The 20,061-nt window shown below is 44.8% G+C and overlaps 1 protein-coding gene across 1 annotated transcript in view; it reads left to right on the top strand.

Moving 5' to 3' along the window:
* Nucleotides 1–11,271, top strand: part of LOC142792740 (cell adhesion molecule Dscam2-like) — a 136,671-nt gene extending 125,400 nt beyond the window's left edge. The window contains exons 21-23 of the mRNA XM_075885669.1: nt 409–588; nt 1,446–1,717; nt 10,367–11,271. Of these exons, the coding sequence (XP_075741784.1) occupies nt 409–588; nt 1,446–1,717; nt 10,367–10,381 (467 nt within the window). The 3' untranslated portion in view covers nt 10,382–11,271. The remainder of the gene's footprint in view (nt 1–408; nt 589–1,445; nt 1,718–10,366) is intronic.
* The last annotated feature ends 8,790 nt before the right edge of the window (nt 11,272–20,061 follow it).

Genomic DNA, 20,061 nt, shown 5'->3' with positions numbered 1-20,061 from the left:
TTTTTTACATTGTTTGAGGCGGTCTTCATATATCTGCGGTCATCAATCTCACCCCCTCGTCTTGAATATTTCTTTTAGTCTTTACTGTTCTTCTGAGAAGGATACGTTACCCTCATACTTGTATGCCATTTTTGGCGTCAAGACAGTCGGGGCACAACGTTGCAAAGATCGAATGAGCGCTTGTCCCTGTCCTTCTGTCCGTGTCTAAGTAGTGCGCTCTTATTGCGAAACAGGCATGTATCACCAACTCGCCCAATCAACCATATTGGCAGATCGAATTAGCTCCGAAGAAATGGCGATAAATCTGAGGACAAAACAAAACATTGTCAACAATTTCGCTTAAATTGTGCCCGTTGCTGTTTGGAGTACGCGGTCTGCAAATCACTTGTGGCCCTGATTTGGATGCAGGTGTGTCTGAGACTTCGACAAGTGCGGCGTCTCAGCAAGAGATGCACCGCAAACTGGCCGTGGTAACTTCCATCGTGTGTTCGGTGGTTGTGCTGATCGTCATCATTGTAGCCGCCTGCGTGGAGCTGGGAAGAAGGAGAAGAAGAGAGCGCACCGATGCAGCCGCCTCAGAAATATACGGTGTGTTTTCCTAAGATCGCATTCCACTGTCTCGGCATGCTGCCAGCCTAAAAAGCTTGCGACACAGAGATTTGTGTGTATGTATGTATGTATGTATGTATGTATGTATGTATGTATGTATGTATGTATGTATGTATGTATGTATGTATGTATGTATGTATGTGTGTATGTATGTACGTATGTATGTATGTATGTATGTATGTATGTATGTACGTATGTATGTATGTATGTATGTACGTATGTATGTATGCATGTATGTACCTAAGTATTTACCCTTATAGTTATTATATTTATTGTTCTGTTGTGGTACTCGTTGCTTTGTTACCAAAAAGAGCCTGAATGTGCTTGTCCCTGTGTGGAATTACATTACTGTACGCTGCTGCGCGGACCTTCTGTACGGACACTGCCGTGTGGACGTTGCTTTACGCTGCGACGCGAGTCTGGTGAAGCCTTTACGGGGCTTTTTTTCGGCGCCAATAGCTATGTGACAGATGTTTAAGTAAATTCAGCCGAATTTAGTGGGGTCTTGTATATTCAATGTTACTGCTAATTATGAAACAAATAGCGCTCGTATATGGCCAGTAGGCTACTGTGTCTTGGTTCTATGCCTACACTGTTTGATTTATAATACTTCATACACATACCTTTTATTTGTAGCAGATCTCTTCCTCTTGTTGCTAGCTACTAAATAGTCATATTGTTGCAATGTTATGCAATGCAGTATAGTTAGTGCGTCAATATAAACTCGTAATTATGGTTCGAACACCTTAATGTAGCGGTTGTAATAAAAGTTTGATTAACGTTAGATCACATGGTCCATTCTAGCTAGCGTCACTAAGCGACTGTTTTTTATGCAGCCGAACCGCGCTTGAAACCTGCTTCAAAATGCGAGGAGGTCGCGCTGGCCACCTGGGACAAGCAAAAGGAGCCGCTACCAACGCCAGCGCGCAACGGCGAACTGCCCCATCAGCAGCAACAGCAGTTGCAGCAGGAGCAGTTATATGCCCCGTGCCCGTACGGCACTTCGTCGGGACGGCTGCGGCAACACGTAACCGAAGGCACCCTGGGAAGGCGGCAGCACACGAGGGCAGAGATTGTCGAGGAATTCTACGATATGCCTTTGCCGCCGGTGAGTGAAAGAGATCATTGATAGAAGCGCGTTTTTTGCTTTGGTCGTAGAATAAAAAGCATGCTTTTTTTCCCATTGGTTGGAAGATTGAGACGGGAATATTAGTTATATAATTGTAAAGGTAGTGATCGGCCCGATGCCGTTAAGTTTACTTGCACAGTATCCTGAGGTGGAACTCGTTCAGCGGTTAACATTTTGAAATGTGGCGAGGCATAAAACGAGAGGCAGCGATGAAAACATGAAGCAGAATAAACCGAGACAAGAAAAAAAAATCCAGTATACTGCAATTTCTTGTCATGGCAAAAAGCCAAGAATTTTAAAACAAAAAGTTAAAACTATCATAGTCTTGAAAAAGTAGTGCCTTGAAGTTAAGGGAAAAATTGTTTCATAGTAATTGCTCGAACAAGAAAAAGAGATAGCGAGGAATAGGAACGATGCTGGTAGTCCAAGCGAAACATCCTTCCTGTTCCTGTCTCTTTTTTTTTCTTATCTCGGCTTCTCCTGCTACCTTTTCGTGCTGCTGGCAGTCCGTTGGCAAGAACTATGACCCCACTTGCCTATCTAGCCACCGCAATGAAAACATTGGGTAACGACGAGGTGTGCTCCGTTCGCAGGAGCCATCTATGGTGCTCGCGAAAATTAGAATTTCGATGATACTCATTCAAAATATGATGTAATATATATTGCGTTCCAATCAAAGACCTTGTGCGGGACAATAATCGTAAGTACATACAAATGTTTATCGGAAGGTTTTGGTCGCATCACATATCTTTAGTCAGTTTCTATTCGTCCATCTGTAATTTCTCGGGTCGAGATTTTGACAGTGAGTATCTGATATGCTCAGTGCCCTATTAATCTTTATTTCCTAATGTACCAGGATAAATTGACAATACTCGAGACGTAGGACTTCAGTTTCGCCTTTTTTATTTGAACTCAAACTATCACCGAAAGTTTCCTACTGATGTTACGATTGTAGGCGTATGACTAAGCGACAAACAGCTTTCGTTGGACTCTCTTTTCACGGGGCAAAGTGTGCAATCAGTTTCTCGAAAATATACATCAATAATCTTTCTTTGAGTTGTATTGACTCCTACGACTTGATGGCAATAATTACTCATACTATTGCCTCTGAGGTACGTATTGTACAAAACGTGTGTTTTGCAATGATCGATAATGAATACGAGTGACTTGATTTCCACTTGGATTTCAGTACGCCGTTCACCGACACTTCATCCGGCTGGAGTCATTACCTGTTCATTGTCTCGACAAAGAATCTCGCATCTAACTAAAGAACGACACACTGCTCAAAAAGGTACACAAACACGCTTCACACATTAAAAGAAAAAAACAATTACCTGTTTGAACGCCCACGAAACGCACTCAAGATATGCACAGCCACCGCAAAACGCACTCTGCCGCATCATTTCAAGATATCGATTTTTTTTCTGCAAAGCTTCCCAATATACAGAGTGTTTAGAGAAACGCTTCCAATATGCTTTAAAATTACAGAAAAGAGGTATCTGCGTGCTATTTGCAGCGTTGTCTTCCTGTGGCAGAAGGCATCTTCAGATGTGTAGAAACATTAATTACGGCAGCGATTACCAAAATTAAATCAATTACATTTTGAACCAGTGCAAATAGCCGATCGAGTCCAATCGGGGAATTAATGTACTTCCTGCGAATAGTCAACAGCCGCTTTGAAAGTTTGGATGGGCAGGCACTGCAGGTAATCGCTTGAGAGTGATTTGTTCTGGTTAATTTAGCTGGCGAAACCGAAACTGAAGCACCAAACTGCGCATTCACCATTCCCTTTGACAACGCCCTCAATGACGACACTGTTCCCCATGCATAGGTGGAGAAGAATAAGCGAGCGTCGATAACCGGCCAAGAAGCGAAGTGTCTAAACTGATGGTTGATAACGGTGAAAGAAAGAATAAGGTCATTGAGGGCATTGTCGAGATGAGTGGCAGATGCGCTGTTAGGTGTGTCGGTTTTGATTTTTCCAGCTAAATAAGGCTCATTGCATCGCTCCGCAGAGTTTACCAGTGGTCACGGAATATTCCAGTGGCCATGGAATATTCGCAGAAAGAGCTTGAATTCGTTCCTTTAACTCGACTGGCTATCAACACTGGTTAAAAAGTTGATAGTGTTAATTTCTGTTTTGGAGCCGTAATTATTGTTTGTATGCATCTGAAGATGCCTTCTACTACTGGAAAGGCAACGTTGCAAGTAGCACACTGATAACTCCTTTATGTGATTTCTAAAAAAAAATATTGGACACATTCTTGAAATACCCTGTGTATTGCGAAGCTGTGCCTTTCAGCCATACCAACTGCTTTGCTTTTTGCACGTGCGCACTGTAGAACCAGAGTCTATTGATACTTTTCTACTGGTCATGAAACACCCGCATAGCGCTATGAACGACTAGGCTACGGAAAATTACATGCCCGTTGTAACCGCAGCGCGTCGTTGCGTATAGCTAGATTGGGTAGCGCGCATGGCAGCGCGCCTTTATGCCGGTTCTTCGTAGAAAGGAGCGCTGCCATCGAAGCAACCCATAAACGCTGAGCCAGCGGCGTTCTAGACTCTAAGAACACACTGTGCATGCTTTGAATTTTTTCACGCGAACGTGTTTGCTGTGTGGCAACATGGATGTTTTCGTAGGCTCCGTGACACCATTCGGTAAATTATACTAATACAAAAGCTGATAGTCTAAAGAATATGAAGTGAGCTAAAAGTACTTTTCATTGACATGTTTTATCGAAGTATGACCGAAGTAATATGTAGATAATATATCAGAACCACCGATATAACCAGAACTTGCACGCAGGCTTTTTGTTACAAGAAACCTATGCAATTTCTGCTTGTGAATGCTGCATAGATGAGGACAGCATAGACAATGGATGAGGCCTACGAGACGGCTTTATGCTCTCCCATCGTGTAGTACTTCCTCCTTTAAATCGATAACAACTTTTTCTGAACACACGATAGTTAATGCACTGTATATGACTGTTGCACGACCGCAGTGGAAATGCGGAGTTCACTCCTTGGTTCTTGAATATTTGTCGACATGGCCTTATCATGTGTTGCTACGCCTGGGAGTCCTGACAGAACGCCATTACCTCTGCTAAGTCAATCTGTGTCAAGGCCAGTGAGCGAGCCCACCTGGAGCCATCACCTCAACGACGTCATCTATGCTAGCGGCACCGGTTCGTCTTTTGCAACGCACGGCGAGCACCCCAAACCCACGGGCCTTATAGCAGCCTGATTATGCAATCGCCGCCATCAAGTCTGACGAGTCTTACGCAATGCGTGGCAGCATCACTCGTCTATGGGCGCAACCCAGCGGCGGTCCCTGACTGGAGGATTCGGACACCACGGCCAGAGGCGCTTCTGATTGGACATTGATGACGTAAGGAATCACCCGGAACCTACAAAAAAGCCAAGTGGTACGTCGCCAAGCAGCTGACCTATGCGTCAGAGAGAAGACGACAGCGTTAGAGTGTGCGAAGACAACTCGGCTCTTTGAATTCCTGTCGTCCCAGTACCGAATAGCTGTCGTCCCAGTACCGAATATGCAACTGTATTCTATGCCGTACTTCATTCTTGCCTTAACTCACCGTCGTCGTGTCTGCTCGTCTATCAGCTCTTCACAGAAGCAGCCACGAGCTGACATACGTGCTACTGAACAACCTTACCAGCCCATGACGTCGGCACACTACGCAACAGTGTCGGTGGTGGAGCGAGTCGTAAAAGTGTGAAGCCCACGGACGGCTTTAAGCTCTTCCATAGTCGAATACCAGGCACTCTAAATTGTTAACAACTTTTTAGGAGCGAAGCACCCCTTAGTCTAACTTTGTCCAGCGTCAGGCGTAACCCGCAGAAGAAGCAAGCGATAAAAAAAGGAAGGCAGTATCTCTCGATAAGTATAATAGGTGGCACTGTCTCATGGAAGTACAAGGTGCAGTTGAGTCAGGATATTGTAGATGGCACTGTAACACTACTTTCCCATTGGCTGCTGCACGGGCTGTGCCTGGTTGAGCGGGAAACGAAAGCCTGTCTGAGTCTCCTGGATTGTCACCGTACGTGTCGGATTGTTGGTGGGGCATGAACAAAGGTGAGCAGAGGACTGCGGTGGCTGGTCCTCTTCACCAAACAGACAAAAAAAAACAGACATACAGATAGACAGATGGACGGAAGGATGGACGCACCCAGACACGGACGCACGAACGCTTTGCCCCTCTCATCATCATTCACCCCGTGAATATGCTGTGATTTTTTCCACCACCGCGCTCATTGACTTTCTACCTCACTGTGTGACAGGACGCCTTGCCTCCTTAGCGGGAACCTATCTCTGGGGAGAAAAAACAGCAAACATTCAAAGCAAATTTTTACAGCTTCCTACAAGCCATGGAGGCCTTGGTCTCCCAGACATATCAACGTTCACGAGAGCACTGGCTGCAAAAACAGCACAGAAGCTCTTCGATGACATAAATTGTCCCGTCTAAAGGCTCTTCATGTAGGGTAGTAGTACGCTAAAATGAACTATCACGGAAACTCCGTTCATTGGACCACGAGCAGCAATTTCTCTTAAGTTATTCAGAGCAGCTAGTGGCTTAAAAAGCACAGTTGAATCAATAGGTTCATGCAGCTTGGGAGATGATTCATGACAAGAAATAAGAGAAATGACGACAAGTAGTGCACTGAGCGAAACAGAATGAAACAGAATCATGTGCAAACAAAATGAACACAATGGCATTGGAATTTTGTACTTGACAATGTGTGCAAATTTCACTGGTTGCAAAAATGGAGGGTGTTGCCGAAGCGTGATAGGTTGTCACAATGGGGAGTTTTTCCAAATGACCACTGTTCAAACGGCGATAATATAGAGACGGCACGGCATGCTATGTTCGAGTGCTCAGTGGCGAAAAGAGCCAGGAACAGGTGCAACGCCCTTTTGGCTTTCGCACAAGCCGCATGGAGAGAGAACAGGAGCTCTCCGGAATACTGGTCTTTGCAGTGATCTTGTACGTACTGTGACAGCGACGCTGTTTGGCGGATATACGGCACAAGCCTCATAAAGGCACCTATCCCGCACTCTAGAAAATGCGGCTCAGTGTGTTGAATTATCTCGATGAGCAGCTCGAAACACACGGCGAAGACGCTTTCCTTCGAATATGACACACACGTTTCTTCATAATAAGGAAGGGACAGCCATGAATGAAGGTGGCGGATACGTGTTTAATCTGGCCATATGAGAACTTCTGTACTCATCTATGACTGACTTTATAAGCACATATGCGATTTAGTTTTTCTAAAATTCTTTATTTCTAACAGTCAAGTGGTAAGCGATACTTGTCGCCAAGCAACCGTGACAACCATTGCTTCGTTTATTTACTATTTCAATCAATAAAAGGAAAAGCTGGAGTTTTCAGTAGTTCTGTATTAACCAAGCGAGCACTCTAGTACGCATACATACGTGTCGTTCTCTAAATGCGCATAACTTTATTAACTTAAATTTTTCTCTAACTTTCAACATTTGGATACACAAGCATAAATTAGTCCTCATTTGTAAGATATATGCTCTCTTTACTTGCTTTTGTTGTTTGGATTGTATATGTACAAGTTGAGTGTACAATAACACTACCCTTCCGCACCAGTTCAAACAATCTCACTACATTGCACTTTGTATATTATATGCAAATCATTTAGCGCTAGCGCTTTGGGACATGTTCCATGCGGATCGCCCCAGATTAACAAACATATGGTGTTTGATACATATTCTGAAGTAAAAAAACAAATAAGACAGGAAAGTATTTCCTGGAATAGGTTGGAGCAGCGGACATAATATATTTATAACAAAAAACAACAAATTTGTGTCAAGGTAATTGTTAACTTCAACTAAATAAAGATTAGTGAGGTTCAAAACAGCCGGCCCGGACATAATGGTACACCTATAGTGAACATACGTAATTAAATTGCATCTGCGTGTAGAGCTATGCATCACTCGCCTAATAGCTTATAACATTATTTATTTATGAGCCGAATTAGTCTGCCCAAATCATGTTGCATAACTCCTACTACAGTTGAGAACACGGCGCTTGCGGTGATACATTAGTTGATTGTTAATTTACACTACTGCGTAATTATTGCTCAATAATTTCTGTAGACGGTTAAGTAATTCAAGGCACAGTAGACAGGTTACGCATGATTTTCAAACAATACATCGAATTCCAGAAACGTTTGTGTGAATATGTGTGACGACGCACACGGAGACGCAATATTAAGGTGCAAAAGGTATACGAGCGCAAACTCAACTGCAATGACAAGACATGACACGAACATTATTTATGCCCTGAGGGACAGATATTTAGGGAAGCCTCCCGCCATAGCAAGTCGGTGGCTCCGCCCACTATTGGACCGGAAGTCGGAGATCCGTAGCGATGTTGTGGGCCCTCTGGATGGCCTGGAGTTGTGCATGAAGGCTGCTGTTCTTCAGGGATGCATCCCATTGCTCCTTCGAGATGGGCGGAGAGGCGTTAAGGGCGGGGTACAGCCAGAGCATGTGATTAAAAGAACATGACTCGTGGCCACATTTGGGGCACGACTGCGAATGATCGGGGCCTATCTTGTTAAGGGATCAAGGAGTAGGATATGAATGGGTTCGAAGTAGTCTGAATGTGCTCGCTTGAGACTTGGTCAAATCGGGGGTGGAGGGGGGGGGAGCTGGAAACATTTTTCTGAACAGATGGTAGCACGAAACAAATTTCATTATTAGTAGACATCGAATCTTTGTAAATGCCGACCTCGTTACAAGCATGGCTATTCACGACAGTGCTTCACGTGAAATCGCGCACTATCCAGTGAGCCTGCTCGTTAGGGTTACATCTGAGCGGGTTAACTGAACCATCTAGATGGGCTGCAAACCACTCTAGGTGGTACCCTCCTTCACTGCACTCCCGGGTTCGTTGACGTGCTTTCGCCACAATACTGTTCAACTATTCAGACACAAGGGCGTTAGCGAAAGATCTGACTGCCGTACGCAAGTGCGAGAAGACAACAGTGGGGGCTTTTGCGCTGTGAAAAGCCAGAGCGATCGCCACTTCTTCTGCCACATGAGAAATTTCGGTATAAACAAAGGCTGCATAGACTAGGGTACCTTCCGCCTCAATGACCAAAATATTGAACTTATCCTCACCGTGATACCTGGCAACATCGACAAACAGGGCCTCTCGTTTGTGCTGGAAAATTTGTTGAGTATCACCTTGGCTCTCGCGACTCTTCTACTCTCGTTATGCACTGGGTGGATGTTACGTGGGACAGGGTCGACCATTATTTGAGTGTGGATATTCCTGAACTTTCGTCCCCTGTTGATGCCGAGGGTGGATACCCGATTCACTAAGCCAGGAATAAAGCTAAACTGCAATACAATTTTTGCTGCCCTTGAAGTATTGCAGTTGGCACCAGTGGGCATACTGGCGGCCATATTTGATAGGTAGGATTAGATGAAGCATCACTCACGGTTTACCACTTGAGATAGTAAACAACTCGTCAGCTATATCACTGCCCCGCCACGGTGCTTTAGTGTTCTATGGTACTCGGCTGCTGACCCGCAGTCCGCGGGATGGAATCCCGGCTGCGGCAGCTGCATTTTCGATGGAGGCCAAAATGCTGTTGTGCTCAGATTTGGGTGCACGTTAAATAACCACGGGTGGCCAAATTTTCCGGATTCCTGCACTACGTCGTCTCTCATTATCTAATGGAGGTTTTGGGACGTTGAGCCTTACATATTGATCAGATCAATTAGCCAATCAATCGTCAGGTATATTACTTGGTCAATAGGCACCACTGCTATGTGGAGTTTGAGAACACATTAAAAAATGTGAGAGTTTTTATATAAAGTTGAATGCTCACGCAAAAGCGTGAGTTCCTATTCGAACGAGACAGGTCAGCCGTCTTCAACCTACCACAATGCCTTTGGGTTTAGCATTTGTGCCTGTACGATGCTCACGTGGGAGTTTTAAGACCAGGAGAAAAGCAGAGATATACCTTGGTATACCAAATTTTCTCATTGAGTATGATATACCTCACCTCAGTTTCGCTTCCTTCACAACAGTTTACTGATCACACCCCTCCGACATAACTTTTTACTTACTCCTCGTATATAATATAAATCCCTTCAGCATAATTCATATCTCTCAGCCCACGTGGAAAAAGAGCGCCACCGCATTCTGTAAACAGGATAGAGGCAAGCCAATTTTGTATGTGTCTTTGCCATTAAAAAGTAACGTGCTGCATTACGCACTACAATGAAGGTGTGTACCGTGGCATACCCATTTCCGCCAGAACTTACGAAAGGAACCAGAAAAAAAATGTTCTAGAAACCACACTTCTGTTTAAATGTCTTCATATTATATCGCTGCCTGCATGTCAGCACGCCACCTTCTCGTTTTTTGTTTTGCTGTACGCAAGTATATTCGACGCTGGTGTATATTTATCAGTTGAATTTAATGCAATAATTGCTTCGAAGCATTTTACTGTTTTATTCATGCACGCAGGCTTGCCCAGCGTAACAATGCACAACGTTTTTCATATTCCCGAATACGGTGCGTTGTCTCTCGCTTACTGCTCATTATATTCTCTTTTCAGGGATTTCGGTGCTAATAGTAACTAATTCGGCGTGGCAGTACAGACTGCGTGGGAACAAGCATGATTGAAGCGGGAGCGAGGACCACTCTGCAAATCCGTCTCTTCAAGGATACTGAAACCAAGGGTTTTCCTTCAACGTCTCCTAGCCGCCCACTGATGGATACACGGAAAACCAAAAATTCGTGCTCGTGTGTATGTGTGCGGTGTGTCTGTGTGTCAGTGTGTGACAAATGCGTCTCTGACCTACGTGCCGCGGCAAAACTCAAGAAGAAAAAAAAGATGTGAAAACATTTGTGTTATGCGGTACTTGTGCGGTAGTGAGTGAACATGACTCAAGACTTGAGGAATGCTCTCAAGAGAAGATAGCTCGACTAGTCATCTGAGCGTGCTTGCAACACAGCATGGATTTCCGATGTGCGATGCCGGTCGTCCATACGTTCAAGCAAGGACGCTTCGAAACGACCCGTTGAGCGCAGATCTTATTGTGATATGACAAACGCTATGTGTGGCGCAACGTAGTGCACTTATTAGCCGGTTACCTGCGACCGGGATTACGGAGGTAATCCGAAAACTCGACTTTGTTAGGGAAGAAGTGCGTCACGTCTGGCACAGAATGCTCCGATTGTGGGGAATACGTAAAAGATGCTGTTCGTAGATGTTTAGTGTAATCGGCTGCTCTAACGTGTCTTGTTGCCGACGTGAACAGCACTTACTGCCTGGAGCCGTACGTGTAACAGATATTACCGAACAGAGTGAATTTATGAACTGTCAGCGTCATTGCCCTCCACATTTAGTGTTCACCGATTGTTATAAAACGCTCTGAAGTGCAGGAACGGTTAAGATTCATTTGTTCGTGCACAGCTTGCTGGGTACGGATGTTCTTTCGTCAAACTAAAGCAAAAACGTCTGCATCTCGGGTCTCTTCCTTTAAATATAGCGTGTTTCCACTAACTTCTATAAAGCAGTGGAGCTGATTTTATTTTGCACCGCAATGTGGTGACCATGATTAGACGATAATTTCAAGATCTTCGAATAGCTGTGTGCAACTTGAGCTGATGGGAAAGAAAAGTGACCACAATGTGTTGACGGGATGACGATGACGTGAGGGGTATGATAATTCTCTGTGAGACTCCACTACTTATCGAAGGGGCTACTTTGAGATTACATTAACGAGGTCTATAGGTACGCTACTTTCGCTCAGTATATAGGAGATGCCCTAGATACCATTGTCTAATCCATGAATAGTTTACTGAAGAAAAATAACATTGCAGTATTTCGCTAACTACATAATGCCCGTCTCTTTGTCGTAACGAACCTCAGTGTAGTCCTTGATGCTTTCGCTACGTGAGAGGTACAAAACACTCAAGAGATACGAGATTTCGGTTTATGCAGATGGTTCGTCAAAAATATTTTAAGTAACTGGGGAAACGTTATAAATGATGAATGGTACACTAATGAACCTCTAAAGCAAGCCCACAACTCAATGTTTTTTGTCTAGTATGATTTTAAGGTACCACATGGGCATTACGAACTTTCACATGCTCGCCAAACATGTACCATGTTTTTACAAGTAATGAAGAAGAGACTGTCAGAAACACCTTGACAATATCTTCACTTAAAATGGTGACATATATTCTATGGGATTACCATGCTTACAGGGGAGATGCATTAAATTTCTCACTTAATGCTCCCAAATGTGCACCAAACAGTGCGAGGTCCCCAAGCGCAGGCACATAACAAGGTATGCGCATGAACACGTCATCATAAGGATAATGGTGGTAACTTGGAAACAGTCTTCACTTCACCGCAAAGGTTATGTTTCAACAGATATTGAAGTGTAAAGAACCTCGGCTGCTCTACTTTACTACCGTCTGCAGCACACACACACAAAAAGTTATCATAACCTCATAAAGTACAAAAAAAATCTAGCTGAAATTGTGCACCGGCCTTTCTTACATATTTTTTACCTCAGGAAGCCAGCATGAAGAATGCAGCATAAAGTATGAATTATTGCAGCAGTCCAAGTAACACGAGCGGTGCTGCTTGAGTGCCCGGTCCATATGCGAAAAAATCCACGGTTTCGTCCACACGCCTACGGCTAAAGCACCAGTGCTCTATAGATGAGCTGGCAATATATGAACAGCAAAAAAAGCAAAGTGCGGGCATGACTTAACAGCCATCGCGGTGGTCTAGTGGATAAGGTACTCGGCTGCTGACCCCCAGGCCGCGGGATGGAATCTCGGCTGCGGCGGCTGCATTTTCGATAGAGGCGGAAACGCTGTATGCCCATGTGCTCAGATATGGGTGCACGTTAAAGAACGCCAGGTGGTCGAAATTTCTGGAGCCCTCCACTACGGCATCTCTCATAATCATATGGTGGTTTTGGGATGCTAAACCACGCATATCACTCAATCAATCATCAAGTATGAGTTACCTAAACATGGTCTATATGCTTGAAGAAAACAAAAAAATTGACATGTCTATACGCTCAAAGTAGGTTCAATATTTTGGCGAGCATAACGTTATGTTGTCGCTAGATTTGTCGAAGGCAAGTGCGACAGCAATGACCGTCACTTCGGCGTTACTATTCTTGCTAAGTGGATTGCTGTCAGAATAAGCGAGATGCATGGCCTAAATGAACTATTACCTATGTTATAAAATAAAATGAGACCAGTAAGACTACAAAGGTACTTCCAAAAGCTGTGGTAATAACTGAACGCGAGTGATGGCAATATTTTATGGGTCTGACTTGCATAAGCTGTACCCTTTTTTAAAATCATATTTCTATTTGTATTGCATACATCGTATATAGAAAGAGGAAGAATATCCTCTCTGAAGAATTTCAATCCGGCAAAAAACGGGAGTGTCTATGAGAAAAATTTGGAAGTAGAGGATGTCCTTTTCCCGTCGGCAACACCAGCTACAAGCGCTCGTGAAAGATCATGCCTGTGATATTTTAGGGACATGGTGCCATCAGACCAAAGTGCTTAGATTCTTATATAACAAGCATTGTCGGACTAATCCAGCTTATGAGTTCATTGAAAGTCGCAACATGTATTACCGAAATATTGTTGCATTGGTTTGAACGAAATATTTCTAATTGGTCTTCAAAACATCTTATGGTATTTCTTATAAAGCTTTGAAAACGTTACGCTTCGAAACATAAATAACGATGTTTTCTGGAACTTCTGGAGGCAACGCCAAGTATGAATGATAAGGCACAAATCTATAGAAGATTTGCTATGGTGTTTAAGGAAATCGTCCCACTTTCACTGAAAAAGTGAAGCAATGAATGAGACAGCAGCAAATTAAAATTTAACATGAAGAACAGCTGAAAACTCGAAAATTGCAGTGCGGTACTCAAACATCGAGGTCGCACGAAGCGAGCTGACAGTGTACGAGCACGAACTAACAGTTGCAACAATTTGACATTTGCCGCACATGGCTCGAACACACACACACACACACACACACACACACACACACACACACACACACACACACACACACACACACACACACACACACACACACACACACACGCACGCACACCACACACACACACACACACAACATGACTGATCCTTCTGTCGTACGAATCAATATAACACGAAATTTAAACACGTTTTCACAGAGGTAGTTGAGCGTTATTGTGCGCTGTTTCGCCACAAGTTCGAAGAAATGAATGCTATAGCAACAAACTGTATAATGTTCACTTGAATAACGGCAAGTCACTTGAATATAGCAGTACGTTCCTCAAGCCGAAACGACAATCGGAAAGAACATCTGCTGGACGCATGCGAAATAACTTTCACAGCTCGGCACTTAAAGTGCTGTGTGTCCCGCCGCAGTGGTCTAGTGGCTAATGTACCCGGCTGCTGACCCGCAGGTCGCGGGATTGAAGCCCGGCTGCAACGGCTGCATTTTCGACGGAGGCGGAAATGCTGTACGCCCGTGTGCTCTGATTTGGGTGCATGTTAAAGAACCTCAAGTGGTCGAAATTTCCGCAGCCCTCCACTACGGCGTCTCTCATTATCATATGGTGGTTTTCTAACAATAAACACCACATATCAATCAATCAACTTGAAGCGCTGTGTTAAAACACCACGAAGGAGGCAGGGAGCGAACGCCCAAGTACGCGCAGGACGAGGGCAAACTAAGAACAGTCACAATAGTTACATTGTATATGAGTAGCATGCTCCGTCACAAACGCAGCCGCTGCAGCAAGCCAAATGACTTTGGGGCTCTGTTTAGCATCAAAGCACACTTGCGGTGGAAGCAAAAAACTTAAAAACAACACCGACAACGAGATAGCGTGCGCACAAGCGATGAGCCCAATCAGGGCGCACGCGCATTGAAACGCGCGGCATGACGACCTTCAAGGTGAACCCTCGGCGCCTTTTGTGCCATAGCGCTAGTGAATACAAGAACACGCTGATATTACCAATCTATGAGTACCGCCAGTGATTACCTGTGTACTTGAAGCGCCTAGCTCACCGTTAGCATGCTGAAGAATGTGCGGGCGGGGGGTTTTAAATTTCCGCAGTCACTATGCCACGTGTTTCTATAGAAGCATGGCCTGGAAACAAGACTGTACGCTCTGTGGCCGTGTTGGTTATCACAGCACGTTGTCGAGGAAAGAGTTATAGATTCTACTTTGGTCGACGGAACCATTTCATCTGGTTTTTCGTTGCAATTTTCAGTTTATAACTAGGTGACCAGTATAAGAGCGAGGGATTGTGGGGTACATCATCTGCTACCGGCTTCTGGTTCGAGGAGAGTAGACGACGTGCCTTAAATTATTCGGGATTCATGTACGCAGTCGCCGCTTTATCTTTGTCCTGCTAAACCGTGGTAAGTTTTCAGCCATTGGCTGCTCCAACTCGAGCGTGAAAGGCTAACGCATAAATCAATTCACATGGAACGAAGAAAAAAAATGAGGTGGGCCGCAGCTGTGAAGAGAGCCACAGTGACAAGTAGCCTTTGGATACCGAACGTTCAATCCAGAGTGTGCGAAGACCTTTTTATCACAGTTATGTGTGTATTCCGCACTAATAAAAAGCTTACGCATGAATTGATGTGAATGGTTTATCAAGAAATAAACTGCGCACAGGCGCGCCTGGCAAAAATATTATGGGAACGCGTGGGTGAAATCTATACCTGCCATACGAGATGAGTGCCGGTCATTGCACCCATATATGTGACAAAAAAACAAAAAAACACGGGAACCTTCACTCAAGATTAGGTTTACTAGAGGCACTGAACGAGCCCATTTGCGTTTATCTGGGTCAAACTGTGCGCCAGGACAGCACACAAAGGAATAACTGCGTTAAACAAGAACAAAGGTTTGGTTTTCACCGTTTATGTCTAAATGTACTGTTTATTTACCGCAATGCCGCGCAGCTTGACCAAGATCAGCGTGCAAATAAGCATCTGGCTTCGACCAAGAAACGCATCTGATAGTGCGCTGAAGGCTATGAAAAAAAAAAGGAAGATATCTCAACGCGCTCGATAAATGCTCAGCTTCATGCCGATCGACCCAAGATGTCGGCCAAAGCAGCGATCCTGAAATGAACTCGTAGCACACTGCTACAGTCATGCCCATTCCCTGAGAGCTTTAAAATGGTGATTATTTTTTATCTGCAGTAACGTATCATCAATGAAAACTGTCTTCTGTATCGACTGATCTGCTAGCCAAACTGACAGTACCTCCAAGCAGCATAAAAGCATTGCAGAGCATTTGGGTACCATGAAAAGCTTCCTAGATGTTCATGGTTTTCGTAGCTGGTCATTGCCGCAGCCACGGTTAGCAGAAACAAAAAGAAAACAATTTCTACCATTTATAAAGCACTGACATTGCACGGAGAGGTGCTTTTTTCAACGAAGGGGTACAAAAGTGCGCGCGTGCCGCTGCTATAGCCTGTGCGGTGCGTCGAACCGGAAGCCGTCATATCCCACAGTTCCCTGCGATTGCCTATTTTGCCGGTCACCTATTACAGCTTCATATGCGCGATGGAATTACGTCAATGGAGCCGTAGAGAACCTCGGCATGTAACACTTCTGCGTTATATGGTAAACACAAAATGGAGACCGGCGTAGGCGAAAACGCCGGAGCTTCTATACCAACGCTCACATTCGCTCTAATGTAGAGGTATGATGTAAAAACGGGACGTGATAAATGCAAGTAAAACAAGCAGAATTGAAAAAGAAAAAAAAGAACACCAAAGACACGAAAGGAACTGGTACACATAAGACGGACACCAACAGCTGTCAGTTGTCACTTAAACTAACACCTTCTTTGGCTCTTACGGCCAGTAGTACACTGTTTTCCCAACGTGGCCTCGGCATATTTAGTGAATAAGCTTCTTATGGTCTATAGCTTAACGCCAACATTGCGGAAAAAACACAATGCGTACTAACCTTTCCCTTTAAGAAATGAGTGCTTCAGAACGGGCGACCACGTCTGTGTCTAAAAGCACAAGTCGGAGTCACGCATGCTTCGGCGAAATACGAATAGGCTGGGGTTGACTACTTATATAGTTAACGCGCCTTGATGCATTTGTTCCTTCGTACAAGGTAGTGACACCTCTTATATTGTCCGCACCGCCGACATATTCGTTCAAACAGTGTAAATGTCGCTACTTCAATAATTAAAAAAAGGAAACGCCGTACCAGGCACACACACACACTCATATATATATATATATATATATATATATATATATATTTATATATATATATATATATATATATATATATATATATATATATATATATATATATGAAGTTAAGTAGATCCATCGCGAGAAGTCAAAACGTAGTGTATATTTTTCGACTTTTTAGCCCGAGTTTCATCGGAAATGAGGGAACAGTTAGACCAACCAACTGTACCCTCATTCCCAGCTTCCAGCAAAGAAATGTCGATACTAGTTGGTTGAAAATTTTTCATCAGATAAAAGGCTTGGCCACACCGCAGGCGAAGTGGGCAAGCGTGTTTTAGGGGCGAATCGCCTTATAGCGGCACCCGTTCGTCCCTCGTAGTCGTTGTAGTAGTCGTAGTGTGTAAACAGTCTTACATTTTGACCTCCAAGGTGGTGCTGGTGAGAAATTTCTTCAGTGCGTTGTTGAACAATAAAAAATTCGCAGCGTGCGCGTTAACGAAAAACTGAATTCTCCGAAAACGGGTCAGGTTTCCACTTCATGGCCTTGGCTGCGCTAGATTAAACCAAGTGACCTAACCAGCCGCGGCAGCTTCAACATGGCGGCAATGGCGTCGGTGGTGGCTCGCGTCGGCTCGAATCGCAAACTACCTATGACGGCCTCAACGAGGACGCGTTGATCGAGAGCCTGGTTTGGATTACAATCGCTGAGAGCTCTGGAATTAGACGGTGCAGCGGCAGCGAGTCGGCATGTCCTAATGTGTTCCGCGTTTGTGTACAGCCAGCTGAATCCACCGCCGCTGCTGCCGCTGTATTCGCTCGTGTTGTTTCTGCTGGATTACCCCCTCAAACTACAATTGAAAAGGTGCGAGTCGTTTCTTTTCACTACTTTGCGTGAATAACTAAAATTTAGCATGAACTTCAGTTTTCAGAAAGCAGGAAAAACGAATTCATTGTCAAGGTATTGATGACAGCGGCTGCGGGATGGGGCAAAACTAATGTGAACATGTTCGACGTGGGCGGTCGTGGTTTTCTGGCCGCTCGGGCGTCTTCATTTTCTCTTCACTTCCCATTTGTGAACGCGCCCTAATAGTCACGGTTGCGCCGGGCACCGCGTCTCGACGCAAGCTGTTCGCTGGGCGGGCTGGCCATTCCCTGCATAGAGCATCGCTCTGATGCGGGTTGATCGCTCCGCAGTTGCGCCCACGCCGTCAAGCGCCGTCGTCACGAGAGCGTCGCACGTCGAGAAGTGAACACATTTCATAGCACCTTTCCACCGCCTCCTGCCCTGCACCTCATAGGCGTCTGTCGTATCACCAATCTGGCCCTTACGTTTTTGAACGTTCTTAAGGCTGGTGCACACCGGTGACTAGCAGTGGTCGCGCGACCATTTGCGACTGGCTACCAAAAAACAACTGATGTTCACACCGGCAGGGGCTAGATGCAAGCGACCGGAAGTCGCACAAGCGGAGAGTCACGTCCGGATCTCGTTATCAGTCAGAACTCTGGGGACCGGTGCCGATCAGCTGATCGCCGCCAGCTGAGTGAGCGGAGCAAACCAGGTGCGCTGCATAAACAAAAAATAAACAAATATTGAGCATCGCTGATTGGTTTCAGCAGCTTTGCGACTGCAGTCGCGCGACTGAAAAATTGGTCAGGAAGCGACTAGCCAAAGCAGACGCCTTAAGACCGTCTGCGACCGTTCGCGACTGCTTGCGACCAGTCGCAAATGGTTGCGCGACCGCTGTTAGTCACCTGTGTGCACCAGCCGTTACTTGAACTCTAATTTGTCATTTTTTTTAAATCAAGCTTAGTTCCCCCTGTTGCATTGTACGTACCTTTTCTACCTCAGTGTTTTTAATGTTTATTTTAAGTGTTCTGTCTTAAATGTTGTGTGTATTTTTCCCACGCTTTCCTTTTGTTCATTTCTCCTCGCACGGGACGAAAAATAAGCGTTGACGAGCCTTAGTCCCTTCATTGTTTGCATCAAACCTGCCTACTCTTTGAGGAACCACCAGTGAGAAGCAGATGTAAAAAAAACACACACACGGAAGTACATTCACGTGTGCAGTTTCACTGTACTTCCAAATAAACCTTCACGAACAAGGACACTCCACACGAAGCAAATGTTTCAACAGCGAAAATTTACACACGCAAGATAACGAAGCGAGGAAAATACATTTCCTGGAAGTGGAGCATAAGGACGCTGGTGCACTCACACAAACGGTAGTTGAGGAGCGTAGGGAAATGAGAAACGTAGTTCTGTTTTTAGAAAAGAGGTCGAAATGGGCATGTCTGCCCAGCCATTATGCGAGAACGGAAAAGCAATTGAACAAGAACTGAACGTTAACCCGATTCATGAGCGTCATCGTGATAAGTTCGCGAGTAACATCGTTCTCGGTGGCCCTGTGTCTGATTACAGAAACATAAGAACTGTGTGCTCTGAGGCCCAAGTGACGTGACTAGAAGAGAGAACAGAAAGTGGAGGTGCCCGAAACGGTAATTGTGGCAGACAGAAACAGTTCGCCTGCATGCGTGCGGACAAAGCAGAGGCCGCCGCTGAAAGCAAGCAATTTTCCGGCTGGTAAAAGCGCGGCCATATACATAAGTGCTTCGCAGTAGCTTAATGGGTTCGGTGGCACCATCCTACTGGGTGAGAAAATATTACTTGCTCGACCTGCGCAAACATCTAAGCGATTGGTAGCAAGCACTTTAATGGGAATGCTTCATTTTATGTTGGTGAGGCTTCTTTAGTTTGCCTTTGTGAATTTACACGTTCGATCATGTGTGTGTGTGTGTGTGTGTGTGTGTGTGTGTGTGTGTGTGTGTGTGTGTGTGTGTGTGTGTGTGCACGTTATTGAAATTGCGTTGTGACATGTTTACTTGTAGGAAGCAGAGGCTACATGTGGGTGCCTATGAGTTTACTAAAGCAATTTTCGAATATTCCCGTAAACTTTGCTTTAGCTATGCCTGCCTACTACTCCCCTGGCTTAAATTGCCATGCTAAAAATGTTGCAGGAACAGTTCACATATATA

The sequence above is a fragment of the Rhipicephalus microplus genome, chromosome 2 (assembly GCF_043290135.1).
Source record: "Rhipicephalus microplus isolate Deutch F79 chromosome 2, USDA_Rmic, whole genome shotgun sequence".
In the NCBI taxonomy this organism is placed as follows: Eukaryota; Metazoa; Arthropoda; class Arachnida; order Ixodida; family Ixodidae; genus Rhipicephalus; species Rhipicephalus microplus.
Note: the sequence above shows the minus strand (reverse complement) of the source record. Positions and strands in the feature narration are given on the sequence as shown.